Here is a 17,742-nt window from a genome sequence, read left to right as displayed (position 1 = left end):
ATTGGACATGGAACTAGAATAGTAGGAAATCGGTGATTGGTTACTATTTTATTCTTGGTTGAGGAAATTAGTGATTGGTTACTATTTTACTCTTGGTTGAGGAGATGTGTCTTGCATCAGCAAGATACAACCCATAATTGCTCTTTCTATAAAGCTAAGGCGAGATTGCTTTGCCTCATGTAAGGCAATCTGGCTGAGGAGGATTCTTTGGACATGGGAGTAGTACAAGAGTAGTTAACAAAGTTACACCACAACAACTAGAGTTGCATGGTGATTACAAAGAATCATGTGTTGCACACTTACATAATGAAGCACATTAAGAATCAATATCATTTATGCACAACCTTACTCTTAGTTGACGAGGCGTGTTCTGCATTAGCAAGAAACAACACATAGTTTCTCTTTCTTCTGTAAAGCTAAGGCAACATGCTTTGCCTCTCATGTAAGGCAGTTTGGTTGAGGAGGATTCGTAGGGACAGGGAAGCAGTACAAGAGTTGCACTACATCAACTAGAGCTGACAAAAAATCATGTGTTGCATGCTCGCAACATGAAGCACATTAAGATTCAATATCATTCATGTGCAAGCTTATCACACATGGAGAGGTGTAAGTGGTCTACACCTAAAAGCTTATAGATATGGAAGAATACACATAATGACACAACAAAGAAGGCTCAACTTCAGATTGTACTAACCTTTTATAAAAAAATATGGAAGCTCCCATCTAGATGTGTGATTTGTTTTTCTTCCTACCTCAAACATTATATGGCCCAAACACATTGATTGAGATATATGTTGAGAAAGAGAAAGAGAGAACAAAAGTACTCACCCATTCTCATGTGTTTGCATGATTGAACACATAATTATGCCAAACATTTAGCTAGATTACACAATGATCTTCAGTAAGAATTTTTCTATGCAATAGCCACAAATAAAAAGTCCCATGTGGGTATTAAAAACTAGCACTTCCCCCTACAAAAATGTATAGTATAAAAAAGGCAATGAATAGCTATAACCTTTAGTTTTTTTTGCTGCGAGAGAGAGAGAGAGAGAGAGAGAGAGAGAGAGAGAGAGAGAGAGAGCATCTCTTATTTAAACCTTAGTTTAGTTTGCGGACGCATGCCCACCATCAACATGGCTAGTGGCCTCATAAATGCACACTTGCGGACTTGCTCTCGACATCTTGTAGCCTCCTAAAATCAACAACTCTGTTGTAGGCCCTTCGTAACCTTCCAAGCTACCTCCTCTTGACTCTCCCATGTGCAATATAGGCATGAAACTTATTTTGCTAAAACATGAATTCGTAAATGCGAATAATTTCAGCCTTCAAATCATGGATTAAATTTGGAGCCTAAGGTAAGGTTCACTTTTTTTATTTTATATTTGAAAAAAAAGAACTTTACCTATCTTTGCGTAGAGCTTCAAATGTTGGAGATTCATCATATTGATAAATTAGATCATACATATATACACATGCACATGTATATGCATGTGCATGCACATAAATGTACACATAAAGGTACACACTTATACAAGTATTTAAAGCACACACATGTACACATAAAGGTACAAAACAGATAGACATATTTTTCTCGCTCTATCATTTGATATGATATTTACTCTTTCTATCATTTGAAACCTTACAAGTAGGAAATTTTGAAGGCGCCTCAAATTTAAGATGTTTTACAAATTAAAAGCCTAAAACTACTATTTCATCGCTCTCCACATGTGACATAGGGGATTCCCCATACTCGCGGGAGGGTAATGGCGATGGCGGATGGTGGTGGTGGCTGTGCGGACTCCTTGAACTCCCTTCATCCTTACGAGTGTTTGCCCTGGCTCGTCTGTGCCACCTCCCAAGTGCCAGCTGAATGTGCTCCTCAAATATTGTCTTCTTCAAAGTCGATCCCATCTGCGCAAACAAAACAATCAAGCTCTGTAACTATGTCTAGCAGTGGCATGCATTTCAACCCTAGCTGCAGCGAGTAGGATTCGAACCGCAGCCCACAACACCCTACCAACTCGGCTATAAGGTAGGCTATTTATTTACAATGGTTTATGACCCGTATAGACAGAAACATGTTTCTTGGGGGTTTTTTTTTTTTTGGCATTCCTATTGTAAATTTCACTCCTCAAATTAAAAAAAAACGATTCTAATTTTGTCTAGCCTTGAATTTAAGATTTGAATTTTTGAAGTTTTAGTTATAAAACCATTTAATCTATGCATTTCTTCAATAAAAACCGGTAGGCCTTCTTTCTTTTCACTGGTTAGAAAAAAAGTTTATTTCTAATGCTATTACTATTATCGCATACTTTTATACTTAAACAAAAGAATAAAAAAATTGTGAAACATGCACCCAAAATGTTTTTTTTTTCCAATTTGACTTATCTTATTATGTGGTATTAAGGGGTATTACTTAAGGATGTGTGCAGTTTTTAAGGTTTTGGAGCAGCTCCTTTAAGTTTAAAATCTAGGGAATCAAGGACTAATCAAGGTGGATTTAAGAAGAGATGAGCCATGGATTAGCATAATAATGAAGATAATGAAAAAAAGGATTAAGGTTAATCACACTAGCATAATGACAAGAGCTCAAAGGATGGAAATGCTTCACACACCTTGCATTAGATTGATGTAGGCTGGAGTATAGATCAATGCTAAATGGCATGATTAGATGATGATTAGGTGCAAAACATCCTCCATGATTCTCTCCCTTGATTGTAGGATCTGAATTCCTCCAAGTCTACTTTCGTGGGTTGCATTCAATGCTTGGCTCCATGTGCACCACTTTGGTGGAGAGTCCAATAACTCTTTCCTACTTGGCTCTTGGGTTTTACTTGGACATTTACATGGTTTTATTAACTCCAAGATTCTTACCCTTACATCTTTGGCATTTTGCCTTTCCCCAAATGCGTGTGGATATTGCTTGGTACTTTCCCAACATCTAAGACCTGGCATGCATGTGGATGAGGTGGACCATGGACTCTCTCTCTCTCTCTCTCTCTCTCTCTCTCTCTCTTTGTGGATTTCCGCAAAGCTTTTGACACAGTACCGAGAGCCAGACTGATGCGCAGACTACAGGAGATGGGAGTGCCCACAGAGCTGATTTGGGAAATCATGGCTTTATACAGGACAGTTGTGGGGCAGGTACGTACTACCCAGGGTGTATCTGAGATGGTTCACTCCACTATTGGGGTGAAACAGGGCTGCCCCCTTTCCCCCACCTTATTTGGGATGTATGTGGATGAGGTTTCGGACTATGTAGAGCGGGAGGGTGACAGAGGAGCACAGCTAGCAGGGACATGGATTCCGCTGTTATTGTATGCTGATGATATTGTGCTGATCTCAGATTCTCCAGAGGGGATGCAGCGTCATTTGGATGCATTGCACATGTTTGCAGAGGACAGTGGATTGTCTATTAACCTTGGTAAAACCAAGGTGATGGTGTTTAACACCACAGCACAGTGGGTTAGGAGGTCAATGCCCACCTTTACATATGGTCAGGAGATAGTGGAGTATACAGATGCATATACTTACCTTGGTGTGGTTTTTAGTGGCCCACTATTTTCCTTGAGGAGAGCAGCGGAGACCAGATTGACCAGAGCTTATGCAGCATTGGGGAGACTAGAGAGGATGTGTTCGCAGGTTCAATTTCAGGAACCTCGAACAAAGCTCTGGCTCTTTGACACTTTGGTCACTTCAGCCATGCTGTATGGAGTGGAGATATGGGGACCCTCAGTGGATCACCACAGCCGAGCTGGTAGCACTGATGGATGGAGACGTATGGAGAGGTCCTTGGTTTCTATGATTTCCCGGATGATTAGGGCCAAGGCCTCCGTACCACATGATATTATCCGTGCAGAGATGGCTGCCTCCCCATTGGTAGTAGAGGCACTCACTCGATCAATCTCCTTTATACATAGCACTTGGGCTCTCCCTAGAGACAGATATGCTCGCTTAGCCCTGGAGTCTTCACGACAGTTGGCATCACAGGGAGACGGATCATGTTGGTATGCACAGATGACAGCTTGGTTCCACCTGCATGGCTTTAGTATGGACAGGCTACCTCCATTTCAGTACTCCCTGGATGCACCCTCCCTCTCTCTCACACGGGCAGAGATTACCAGACTTATCAGGCAAGACTTGACTCAGCTGGACACTAGGAGGACATGGATACAGCCGACACACGAGCTTGGTACGAAGATGGCTTTCTATAGAGATCATCTTCTCTAGCTCACGAAGGATGGGTTTGTGATTAGACCCAGCTACATGGATACTCATCTTTCTCATGGGGTACGGTGTGCTATTGGTCAGATGCGCACATCCTCACACCAGCTAGAGATTGAGACTGGCAGATTCAGAGGAGTACCAGCTGAGGCCAGGATTTGTCAGCTGTGCCAGATGGAGCCAGAGACAAAGTTACATTACATATGTCACTGTCCGGTATATTATGAGCAGGAGGAGGTCTATGTTGAGCAGCCCCCAAGATTCCTTATTCCAGGTGCAGAGGATATGGTCTACCGTTTACGGAAGGCCTTATATGGTCTCAAGCAGGCACCGAGAGCATGGTACCAGCGTATTGACAGCTTTTTCATTCAGACTGGTTTTCAGAGATCGGATTCAGATCCTAATCTCTACATCTACAGAGAAGGAGGGCTGGTTACTCTTATTATTCTTTATGTGGATGATTTGATTCTCACTTGGAGCCACAGTGCGCATATTGCTCGCACTAAGGAACAGCCTGGCCAGGAGTTTGAGATGACAGATCTTGGACTTCCTCATTTCTTCCTCGGCTTGGAGATCTTCTAGACTCATGATGGTATTTTTGTGTCTCCGTAGAGATATGTTTGTGAGATTTTAGAGACATTTGGCATGGCAGATTGCCGCCCCAGTTCTTCCCCCATGGACCCGGAGCAGAAGCTGTCCTCAGAGGCAGCTAGTGACTTTATAGATGGTTCTAGATAGAGGACCTTGGTTGGGTCTCTCATTTGGCTCATTCATTCGAGACCTGACATTTCTTTTACAGTGGGCATTCTCAGCTCATTCATGGCCACCCCTTTATTGGTGCATTGGCAGGCAGCACAGCGGGTATTGGCATCATGTATACCCAGGGGATTACTCTTAAAGGATGGTCAGATTTTGATTGGGCTGGAGACGTCGACACACGGAGATCAACATCTGGATTTTACTTTACTCTTGGATCCGGAGCTATTTCATGGAGTTCTAAGAAGCAGCCTACAGTGGCATTGTCTTCTACAGAGACTGAGTACCGAGCGGCATCGGCAGCTGCTCAAGAGGTGGTTTGGCTTAGACGAGTGCTTGGAGAGATTGGGTTCCCACAGACGGCGCCTACCTTGATTCGTTGTGACAACTAGAGTTGCTTGGCAATTGCCAAGAACCCAGTATTCCATGCTCGGACGAAGCATATTGAGACACAATATCATTTTGTTTGAGAGCAGATTATGGCACGGGAGATTCTCATTGAGTATTGTCCTTCCAAGGAAAATGCAGTGGATTTGTTTACAAAGGCTCTTCCACAACCCTCCATGGTTACTCACTTCAGCTCCTTAGGCTTTATTGCACACCCAGGATCTGAGAGGGGGTGTTAGCATGAATCATCTCCTCGTTGTGAGCCCCATCACTGAGCTAGTGGGGGACATAGGAGCTCTGATTATTTTTAGGTAGCAATGGCTATTTTTCTATTATTTTTTTTAGGCACCTTTTATGGGCCTTTTGGCATTATTTGTTTTTTGCCCTCCTTTGTCCTTTTTCGAGGACCAGTCGGCCAACTTCCTAGAGGGGGTATATATATGCCCCCATGCTCTCTCATTCATGCGTTCATTTCCTTTTCTTCTCCATCCACAAGCCCTATCCACAGAGCCACACATTGCTCCACGCAGGGCTATTGTACTTGCTTCATATATTCAGATTTCTGTGTTTCTCTCATTCTCATTCTCATTCTCTTGTCTCCGTACCGCTTCCGCACGCACTCTGACAGCTATGGCTGAGAATGACCTATGTAGCTCGTGCCCGACTCATCCTGGACTGAGGATTACAATGGGCTCACGGCGTAGGACAAATATCATCCTAAATGGTACTAATACTGTACGATGTTGCACTGATGATGATGCGCTAGTTTGTCACCATGATCTATAGTGCAGAGTGCATGTGACACCTCCCGTATCCAAGCGCGTGACTGGGTACTGGTGGCATTGCCTTCCAACATCGCGCTCCATTTTAAAGATGTAAGGCTACTTGGGAGAGGATTCTTCCAAGTAGACTTTGACGTAGAGGAGACAACCTCAGAAGTGCTCAAGGGAATCCTTTTTCTTTGGGCCTAAGGAAGATATTCTTCCTACCCTACACCAGCTACTTTGACCCTGTGGAAGAAGACCGGAACCGTTACCCTATTACACTTAGATTCCGAGGTCTCCCTCATGCTTATTGGCCATGGTTGGAGGCCATTGGGACAGCCTTTGGGCTGGTCCTACATATAGGTGCCCACCATTCTTGCTTTTCCCACTTTTGCTGCCCAGGTAGTCATTGCCTCAAGTGAGGCTGTTCCGAGGGTTATGGTGTTGGCTCGTGTGACAGTGAGTCCTTAGTGGATTTTGTGTTGCTTCTGGTGTCATGTGCATGCTAATTCCCAGGACTACTCCTTGAAGGGCAACAAGATAAAGAACAAGTTTTGGACCAGATTTAGGAGCTAGTGTAGCTTGTATGAGTAGGGAACACCTTGTGGAGGATTCAGGAGGCTGTGGAGATCAACACATAGATATTATGTTTATGTCGGCTGCAGCAAGTGATGGATTATCTGTCCATGGACCTGGCCGACAGCAGGTCGGCCAGTTCATGAGGTGGTCCAAGGCCTATATAAGGCGCCAATAGCTCATTGCTTGATTCATCCAGTCCTCCATGGGCTAAGTCATAGATTAGACACTAGATTAGGTATTGCTACCTTTTAATGGGGCAGCCAAAGGCTTGCCATGATGTACACCTTTTTGTACTATATGAATATACTGAAACTCAGATCTCTCTCTCTTCTCTCCATATCTCTTGCTTGTGTTTTGCTTCAGGTTGTTCGAGGATGGTGTTTAGGGTTGAAAGAAGACTCCTAGAGCTTCTGCATGTGACATTGTGTCACATGCACTCTGCACTGTAGTGCATGGTGACAAGATGGCTTTGTCACTCTCTTCTTTCAATGGAACAACAAAGACGAGAGGATGAAGCCAGACGATGGGAAGAGAGTGAAATAGCAATGAGTGAAGATAATCTTGAGCTACTGATACTTGGAATTAATCAACTTTTAATCAAGGCTAAGAAAGCTTAACAAAACCTTAATGAGAATAGAGGTGCAGGCCTAGATCTACACTTTCGCTACACCATTCACAAAACCGATGCCACCAACACGTTCAGCATCATCGAAAACCCCCGGGCTCAGGGGATTCCGCCCAATTTTGTGCGAGCTCGCGGACATTGCATTTTTCCCAAAAAAAAAACAAGCGCTGGTTGCAGCGATGAAATCCCACGTTTCTTGACGTAATCATTTGATCCCTCTGGTGCGTAGATTCGCCCTAAGGTCTTCTACAATCTCCTAGAAGGGCTTGCCCAATGTTCAATGGGAAGCTCTCCACCACAGCATGGTTTTCTGCCATAGGTGTTTATGGGTAAGATGAGCTAAACTCACTAATAGGGATTCAAGATATTGCAAAATGATAATGAGATGAAAGGAATGACATTGGCTCTGATACCATGTTAATTTAAGTGGATTTGAAGGTGAGATCTATGGTGTGGAAGAAGACATAGTTATATATATATATATACCGTCATAAGGCCAGATGAATCTGAACTTACGAATAATTTTAAAAGAAAGAAGAGAATCACCAAAAACAAACAAATTTTAAAAAAAACGATCCACCCATCCTCGCTTGTGCTCCTTCCTCTCCTCCCTGATCATTGAGTGCTTCACCTTTGCTGGCCACCCCTAGTCTCATCTATGAGGAGAATGGCAAAGGTCTCATGCTTCAGGTCACTCACTTTTGGATCACTACCACTACTGCCGCTGTGCCCCAGGGGCACCCTAGACCCACGCTAACAAGCAGTGGGAGCTCATTAGCAGCATCATAGCCTAGCATATCAGGCACAATGCAGTGAGGTCATCGAGGATACTGTGACCCCACCAGAACCCCACCGGCTGAGAATGTTGGCTCAATCTGGATGGACCTTATCCCTACCCTCCGGGGTTTCTTGGAGCGCTTGATATGTGACTTAGAGAGCATGCAGTAGCATCGGGCCACCTTTTTTCGCATTCGGAGCCCCGGGTCCCTTCTTCACTCAAGGATAGGGTCTCAGTATATCACCTGAGGTTAGGTCATCATGGGTGCATTGATTCACATTCCGAGGTGTGCTGCACCACTTAGCAGTGGATTCTGCATGGGAGACTACTGGGAGCTCGGCAGCGTGGACAATTCAGAGGGCCCCATGTATAGTTGCCATACAGAGTTCACAAAGACCACAAAGGCCCATGGTTTCTCTATGGCTGGTTTAAGGTTGTGCTATCAGTGAACTCTTGGAGATGAGTTGCTGGTCGTTGTTGCTTGAGGGGATTTTGAAACCTTTTCACATTAATTTACGTAGTGTTACTAGCTATTTTAAAGGAGGTAATGGGGAATGAGATGAGAAAAAACCTGAGATACAAGGGCATAAATTGGTAGCGTAATAATTCCACAAGCCATCTGTACCAAAATCCTGCAATTTTGCCATGAAAAATGTGGTGCAATCTCAGTCCGCTTTACAGTCCTGTTGCTTGCAATCTCCCTGCTGTAATTCTCACACAAGTGTACTAATAATCTCACATTATTCATCATGCGAACTAATCTAAGTAAAGAGGTAATGTTCTGAATCTCACCCGATGATGAGGCGTCCCATAAGTAAATATGGATGTCGATACAAACAATTATTTGGAGGGAATGTAAACTGGAAAGCACGCATGGTGACAAAGTGAGATTAGCATGTTCTTAAACACAGAACTCTGTGTTTGTGAAAGCAAAGAGTACTGTTAGACAAGGACCATCTCCCTTCAAACTAGAGTTATGAGCAAGCAGGACAAAGTTCCTATGTAGATGTAAAGAAGGGCAAACTCTTAAAAATTGATAAATCAAAAGTTTTTGACTTGGATCTTACTGCAGCCCAAAGGTTAAAAGATATTTCCAATGCGTTCTGTCATCACAAACAATTGTCTTTATAATGCAGATTCCCTTGATATTTAAAGAAAACTGATCAAGAAATTTTTAAAACTTTCTATAGAGGTTTCTTGATGCAAACCTGAAACATTATCAAGTGAATGCATAGAAGGATAAATCGTGGACGGTTGAACCAGAAAAGCTTGTCATTTGGCTTCACATCTGGCATTCCTGATATTATAGGATGTTCTCTATTGATCTGAATTGCCATCTTTGTGATGATATGCTGCAATTTCATACCGATTGCAAGGACAAGCTGCTCCAGAGAAATACTTGTTGTAAACAAAGATCTTATGGAAAACAAGGACTTAGGCCAATCCGCTCAAACCATGGGTCTTGAATTAGATAATGTAGAGAAAGTGGAAGAAGTTTTATGTTGGAAACAGTGTAGAACTGCTTACAATTAAAGGTATAAGGGTAATCGAAATGTGCATCGCCCAACCTAAAAAAAAAATAGAAGGGTGGGTTGTAGGATCAGGCAAAAAGTGTGGCTACTTTCAATGCTAGTAATATGCCTTTGGTACAAGAAAGAATGAAAGTGATCAAAAGAAGACTCACCATCTACATTGATTAGCATCCAAAGGATTGCGTATCCCCATAGTCCAGGACTGTTAAAACGAAGGATTAAACCTAAGGCTCATCCACAACAAAATTGCATAGAAGAGCTAATACTTTTGCATATGTTAACTCTTTGTTTGTTTGTTTCTATAATTAGCTACAAATTTCTTCATACCAAAGTCAGAGTGCTATTTTGTTTTCCCCCAAGAATAACATGTCCATAAAATATACCCGAACAAATACAAGTAAAGACAACCAATGTCAAAATTATGGGGAGTATGCACAACGGAAGCAATAGTTGATGGCAAGATAGAGCAACATATATGAGAGAGAGCAAGAACACAAGATGTATAGAAAGCTTCTATATTACCTTCTATTTCAGCCACTCCAAAGTTGGCTTGACCTTCTCCTTTTGTGAATATGCTACTTGTGTTGTTACAAAAAGTAGGCCTCCTGTCCTTTATTTAGGATCCACCAAGGGCTAGGGTTGGGTCAACCCTAGATTCTTTTTCCACCCACATGTCCACTTTATTTGGGATGTGTTCACACCTACATGATCTCTTTCTCTCACCCTTTACCATTTGTACATCATATATTTCAACACTCTTTCTCAATGCCACCATGGGACAATACCAAATATGGAGCATGGTGAGCATTGGACATACGAGAACAAAATGACCCTCTCTCAACCATAGGATAGATGACAAGGTAGGTAGTCTTTATAAATTAGGCTTTTACAAAAGTGATGAGTTATAGAGAAATGTGGTTCACTCCCAATTCTAGTAAACATGCTTCACTCCTCAACTAGAAGAGTTGCTCGGCATGTGAGGAACTTACAAAATTTCCCTTAACCTTAGTAACATCTTTGGTACCATCGCTTCCATAGTGACTTCGTGCACCACCCTTGTTGCTCCTTCGCTTTGATGAAACTATCTTCTTGCAAAAGACAATCCTCAAGTGGGATTCGGATGTACCATTCTTCATTACATTGGCTTCATTGGTTGCATCTTCGTGCTTCTCCAATTGTAGTAAAAAGGTAATTGCCTGGAATAGGGCCTCAGTTACTGCTAGTGGGGCACCCAGCTCAGCCCGAACAATCTCATGTGGTACTGATAATTTACTCCGAATCATACGGGCGATCATCATAATCAATGGTCTCTCCATTTGCCTCCATCCCTCATCTGTCCCTCTCTGAGATCTGTGATGTATACTGGGCCCCCAAATTGGAGCTCCGTACAGGAGGGTTGGTGTGACAAGCGTATCAAATAGCCACAATTTGGTGCGTGGCTCCTGAAACTGTATGTGTGCACACTGCCTCTCAAGTTCCCCCAAGGCTGCATGCCCTCGAGCTAATCTAGCTGCTGCTGCCTCCTTCAAGGAGAAACGCGGTCTTGTGAAAGTAACTCTCAAGTAGACGTATGACCTGACGTACTCTACCGGCTCCCCTCGGAAAGTGAACTGAGGCTCTGATCTCGTCACCCATGCCTGTGTGGTGTTAAACACCATAACCTTGGTTTTCCCAAGGTTCACTGTCAGATCTCTATTCGCACAGAAAGCCTGTAATGCATCCAGGTGTCTCTGTAATCCCTCTGGAGAGTCTGAGATTAGAACAATATCAGCAGCATATAACAAGATGGGTATCAACACCCCTGCCAGGCATGCCCCTGGGCCTCCCAATCTGTCTACATAATCAGAGACCGCATCAATGTACAGTCCAAAGAGGGTGGGCGATAGCGGGCATCCTTGCTTCACCCCTATCGTGCTGGTCACCCTATTAGATAGTCCGCCTGGAGCTCGGACTCTGCCTGTGTCACAGACTCATACAAAGCATATATCCCCCACTGCATATCCTCGGGTACCTCAATGTCATGCAATCTGTGCATAAGCCTGGCACGTGGTATGGTATCGAAGGCTTTGCAGAAGTCCACAAAGCAGCAGTATATCCTTCTCTTCTGTGCCCTGCCCTCTTCAATAAGTGCCCGAAGTGTCAGTATGTAATCCAAGGTAGTAAATCCTCTCCTGAAGCCAGCTTGTCCATGTGCTCGATGACCATGCCTCTCTGCCCATCGGCTCAGCTCCGACTCCAATATAGAGCCTATAGTTTGGCCAAGTAATGACCAATCATGATCGTCCTGTAGTTGCCAGGTACCATGGGGTCCTCACTCTTAAAGAGTGGTACAATGATATGCTCTGTCCAGCTTGTTGGAAAACCCTCACAAATGGCACGATTAAACACATGTACGATGAGCGGCCGAAGTGTCTCGTGCATATGAGAAGTGCTCTCCAACTAGCCCATCATGATCCTGTGCCTTTCCATTCTGTAACCTGTCTATCGCATCTAGCACCATCCGCATAGTAAAAAAGGTGCTGCTAGCCGGTCTAGCTCCCAGTGGAGGGGGAGTGGGGGGCTGTGATCGATCTCCTGGCTACACATTGGGTCACCCTCCATCATGGTCAAGTGCTCACCCCTTTGGTTGCCCGCCTCTCTTACACCAACCAAAATATATTGCCCACTTATACTCACCCCTTCTGGTCACTTCCTTTGGTTGCTTCCTACGTCACAAACTGGGTCGACCCATAACCTCCTCCTCTTTGCCACCTACTAAGTCGCCTCTCTTATGGTTTCTCTCTCTGGTTACTGCGGTTGCACCTCTTTATGGTTCCTCTCTCTGGTCACCTCCTTTAACCTCATCATGCTACAACTATGGGCCGCCTCTCTTACGAGCTCCTTCCGAACACTCTGGTCAGCTCCTCTTGTCCAAGTCCAGTAAGTCGACCTTCACAGCCCTGAACTGGTTGCTCCTATCAAGTCCATCTGGTCGACCCCCTCCGTCGCCCACTTCTGATCGCCTCTTTCCCCCATCTGTGCATTGCTTGCTTGCATGCGTTGACCTGACCTACAGAAGTAGAGCCCACTACTGCTGGTCCCCCTAATAACCCAATCTTCCCTGTCTGCCTTCTCCTCTGGCCGACCTTGCTTTCCTATAGCTTCCCCTTGCACCTATCGCTTCCTTTCCCCTTCTCTGGGTCGACCTGCATCACTCATTACCTTTCTGACGATTCACCTAGACAGTGAATCGACTAGGGGCAGCCTGTAGTCACCCTAGAAGGCTGTGGTGAAAGTGGAATTCCCAGTGCTCAAAGTGGCATTTCTTGGACGACCAAGTTAAAATGGCATTTTCGAGACAACCAAGTGTGGAATACCTCTTGGCAGTTACCAGATGTGACACCTGTAAAGAACAAGAGAGGTGGCCACCTACCCAACGGATACCTTTGACCACTGACCACCGACGCACCAGCTAGCATGGCATCTACTGCACCAATGGCGGTATTCCCAGAGATGCCTACCATTTGGATGGTCTGAAAGGTCGCAGCCTTCTGATGTACCAAGAGGCCACCCTTGGGACTTCGTGGGGGACTAGTTGGTGATTAGTGTCCACTTGTCTTATTAACTGGGGTTCACGATAGTGGAATTTCTCTTGATTGTTGTGTTTACAGGAGCGGGACACATAAGTCGTGTGTCTCCCTACCTTGTGGGACAGCTCCTAGAAGGGTATACATTGTACTTGAGTAGAACCCATTATTGTGATGCTTCAGTGCTTCCACTGAGTAGTGTGCCTAGGAAACTAAGTCTGCTACAATCGGGACATTCCATGAGACAATCCCCAGTGCTAGGAGAAGAACTTACGGCATAGTCACAGGGAATGGGCACTTTTAGACTTGGAAATGTTGGGGATGGCAGCATCTTCCCGTTCCCATTGGACCCATTCCCGTCCCATGTCACTCTATAGTCACAGGGAATGGCCATTCTTAATCTTTTCCGTCCCCGTTCCCCGTCCCCATTTCGCGTCCCATGTGACTGTGGCTTACGGGCCCTAGAGGCCGCTCCTTAGCATGGGAGGTTTTGGGTGTGGGTTTGGATGGGGAATAGTGACAATTTGTTGCACGCCTCAATCGCTTTGAGGTGAGCCCGGATGCTTGGTGACAACTAGGTCCACTCGGCCGTAGCGTGAAAGTGGGCCTCACTTGGGTGAAGCGCGTCCTTGTGGATGTACCTGAAGATTTCCTTCTTAGCTGAGGTGGAAAAGACAAAGGGGCTTGTGCTTTCTACTCTCTTCAGCCGGGGTGGTGACTGACTAGATTATACCTGGCTCTGTGCTTCATCCAGTGAGAGTAGTGGGTTGCGCTCAGGGAAGCGCTGGTGTACTGATCCCTCCAGCGCCCCCCCCCCCCTGCCTTCTCCTCTGGCCGACCTTGCTTTTCTATAGCTTCCCCTTGCACCTATCGCTTCCTTTCGCCTTCTCTGGGTCGACCTGCATCACTCATTACCTTTCTGACGATTCACCTAGACAGTGAATCCGACTAGGGGCAGCCTGTAGTCACCCTAGAAGCCTGTGGTAAAAGTGGAATTCCCAGTGCTCAAAGTGGCATTTCTTGGACGACCAAGTTAAAATGGCATTTTCGAGACAACCAAGTGTGGAATACCTCTTGGCAGTTACCAGATGTGACACCTGTAAAGAACAAGAGAGGTGGCCACCTACCCAACGGATACCTTTGACCACTGACCACCGACGCACCAGCTAGCATGGCATCTACTGCACCAATGGCGGTATTCCCAGAGATACGTACCATTTGGATGGCCTGAAAGGTCGCAGCCTTCTGATGTACCAAGAGGCCACCCTTGGGACGTTGTGGGGGACTAGTTGGTGATTAGTGTCCACTTGTCTTATTAACTGGGGTTCACGATAGTGGAGTTTCTCTTGATTGTTGTGTTTACAGGAGCGGGACACATAAGTCGTGTGTCTCCCTACCTTGTGGGACAGCTTCTAAAAGGGTATACATTGTACTTTAGTAGAACCCATTATTGTGATGCTTCAGTGCTTCCACTTAGTAGTGTGCCTAGGAAACTAAGTCTGCTACAATCGGGACATTCCATGAGACAATCCCCAGTGCTAGGAGAAGAGCTTACGGCATAGTCACAGGGAATGGGCACTTTTAGACTTGGAAATGTTGGGGATGGCAGCATCTTCCCATTCCCATTCCCGTCCCATGTCACTCTGTAGTCACAGGGAATGGCCATTCTTAATCTTTTCTGTCCCCGTTCCCCGTCCCCATTTCGCGTCCCATGTGACTATGGCTTACGGGCCCTAGTGGCCGCTCCTTAGCATGGGAGGTTTTGGGTGTGGCTTTGGATGGGGAATAGTGACAATTTGTTGCACGCCTCAATCGCTTTGAGGTGAGCCCGGGTGCTTGGTGCCAACTAGGTCCACTCGGCTGTAGCGTGAAAGTGGGCCTCACTTGGGTGAAGCGCGTCCTTGTGGATGTACCTGAAGATTTCCCTCTTAGCTGAGGTGGAAAAGACAAAGGGGCTTGTGCTGTCTACTCTCTTCAGCCGGGGTGGTGACTGACTAGATTATACCTGGCTCTGTGCTTCATCCAGTGAGCGTAGTGGGTTGCGCTCAGGGAAGCGCTGGTGTACTGATCCCTCCAGCCCCCAGCCCCCAGCCCCCCCCCACCCCCCCGCCCCCCCCCCAAACACACACACACACACACAGGTGACTCGTGCTTCTTGGTGTTTATGGTTGTATGTCTGTCCCAATGAAGATACCTAATGGCTATCCTATTGGGTATCTTCATTGGGACCCCGGTGAGTGGGAGTGGGTTGATGCTGGCAACTCCATGAAGAGCTTTTTTTTTTCAACTACATTGTGTGTAATGCTCAGCTGCTCTTACTTGGACAAATCCAGAGGACTCCCACACATAGACCACATTGGGAGGCGCATGACATTATGCCTCCCATCCACAGGACATTCTGGTGTAGACTTTGGCATTCATATATGAGGAGCCAGATCTCTTACTTCTTCTGGCTACTTTTTAATGGTGGGCTCCCTACTAATCAGTGGAGAGATATCTTTGGTGCTGGTCCAGCATGTCCCAGATGCACAGCACCTTCAGAGCTAGTACATCATTGTTTTGGGAGTACAGAACAGCACAGAGGATTTGAATATCTTTAGTCCAGTTTATGTTACCTGGGGTGCTATTGCTTGGCTGGCCCAGTCTAGCCCACATATATTCTTTGAGGGCAAGGATTCTAATCCTTTCATTTTGGTATGTAGAGGTGTGGCCCAGAGAGGCGCACTTCACAATATTCCGCAATCACAATATGCACCACCCTCGCAGAGCATTGACACTGTCACATGCACGCCCGTGCCATGGCTAATCCTATGCAAGAACTGTCTTAATCCCTGACTAATCATCAATAAAGTCATTCATCAGTGTAGTGGCATTATGTACAACATCGTCATCAGCAGTAGCATTAATGTCATCATCATCATCAACACCATCATCTTCAGCAGCAGCATCAACATGAGAGTGCATGAAGGAACGCCAGCTGGCAGCAGCCTTGTGCAGCAGGCAGCTGGTTTCCCGGGCATGGCAACAGGTGGCACGACCAGCAGGCAGATAAAGCACAACATTTAATTCAGCATTTATGCAAGGGGGTCTTGTCCACAGCAGGCCGACAGCAAGGGAACTGTCCGATTGGTGTCCCAGACATATATATAAACATAAGTCATTTTCAGTCATAATCATTCAATTCATAAATCATTTCATTCATTCCCTAGTCAGTATAAGTCATGTAGAAGGGCTAGGGTCACCCCTATGGGGCTCACCAAAGGCCTAACACATGTACAAGCATTCATCAACCCTTTGGACCATATATAAATAAAGAAAACCTTGACACCGAATCTCTCTCTTCTTCTCTCTCCTCTGTTTTAATCATGCTTAATTAGCATCAATGTTCTTAATCAAGCTTAGGGCTGTGGATCAGTACAACAAAGGCTTCCATGCATGCAACATTGGTATCAGAGCATTCACGCTCAGCCCACTAATAAGCAATGTCCCAAGGAAGGTGCTTAGTTTGCAACAAGAATGCAATAGGTAGCAGAAGGAGTGGTCTGCAACCAAGCGAAGCTAGAGGAAGCATTCTCTGAGAGTATGTACGCATAACCAGTACACCATTAAGCTCTCAGATTAGTCCAAAGGCCTAGCAATAGGCATGATCAGTTCCGGCAGGTGACCCACTGCTGTGTTAAGGATAAGGGAAGCAAGCATGGGGACAGCAGTTGAACAAATGCACAGTTCTTCAGCAAGACTTGGAAGTAGAGATCAAGAGTGAAGGTGTTCAGACAAGAAGATCAGTAAAGTCAAAGTCAGTAGCAGTAAGTCAAAGTCAATAGAAGTCTAGGGAGGAACATTAGTGTAATCGGGCACCAAATCTGACAATCGTGCACATAACTGTTTTTTGGGGATCAATCGCAGCAAACCTTGTTTCCACAAAGAGAGCAAAGAACCAGAGATCCATGCATGATTGATCATATGTAGCAGAATAGGGCACAACTGATCCCAAAATTCAGCACTAGTGTCAGACCATCCCATCCAGGGGATTTAGAGCGTCCCAATCGTGCCAATGCAGCAGACAACTCATCCTCTGTAAATGGTAGCTCAAAATCATGTGCCTCATCCAAAGATAAAATGGGTTGGACTTACCCAAGGAATACATTTTTGGCATCCATGTCAGTAGAAGAAAAAGGGCCAGGGGAAGCAAATAAGTCAGTATAATAATTGTGAACAACATCATTAAGCTGCTGCTTATTTTCTATCTAGGAACCGTCCGGCCTTTGGACCCGATGAAGTGAGTGCATCCGACGGGAGGTATGAAGGCTTTTAAAAAAATCCTTAGAGTCGCACCTCGTGTCCTTCATGGCTTTCTGACGTGAATGCAATTGCCATTTGCGGAGCTTACGACGATCATTGTCAGCTAGACACTGATAGGCAGCTTGAAAGCAAGAGTGCTCATCAGAAGACAGAGCGATGCTGAGAAATATCCGTGAGAGATTGAATTTGATTCTTAGCATTTGCGACATGTTGGCGTAAGTCTCCCATA

General features: G+C 45.2%; 1 protein-coding gene across 1 annotated transcript in view; it reads right to left on the bottom strand.

Moving 5' to 3' along the window:
* Window positions 1-1,415: 1,415 nt before the first annotated feature.
* The window catches only part of LOC147622843 (MLO-like protein 10), a 52,909-nt gene continuing 36,582 nt past the window's right edge, over window positions 1,416-17,742 (bottom strand). Inside the window, exons 10-16 of the mRNA XM_086822483.1 lie at window positions 9,798-9,847; window positions 9,641-9,681; window positions 9,322-9,495; window positions 9,181-9,216; window positions 8,906-8,973; window positions 8,685-8,745; window positions 1,416-1,911 (exon numbers count right to left, since the gene is read on the bottom strand). Of these exons, the coding sequence (XP_086678609.1) occupies window positions 1,690-1,911; window positions 8,685-8,745; window positions 8,906-8,973; window positions 9,181-9,216; window positions 9,322-9,495; window positions 9,641-9,681; window positions 9,798-9,847 (652 nt within the window). The 3' untranslated portion in view covers window positions 1,416-1,689. The remainder of the gene's footprint in view (window positions 1,912-8,684; window positions 8,746-8,905; window positions 8,974-9,180; window positions 9,217-9,321; window positions 9,496-9,640; window positions 9,682-9,797; window positions 9,848-17,742) is intronic.

This window comes from Cibotium barometz, chromosome 28 (assembly GCF_041138505.1).
Source record: "Cibotium barometz isolate CiBa-2024 chromosome 28, ASM4113850v1, whole genome shotgun sequence".
NCBI lineage: Eukaryota > Viridiplantae > Streptophyta > Polypodiopsida > Cyatheales > Cibotiaceae > Cibotium > Cibotium barometz.
Note: the sequence above shows the minus strand (reverse complement) of the source record. Positions and strands in the feature narration are given on the sequence as shown.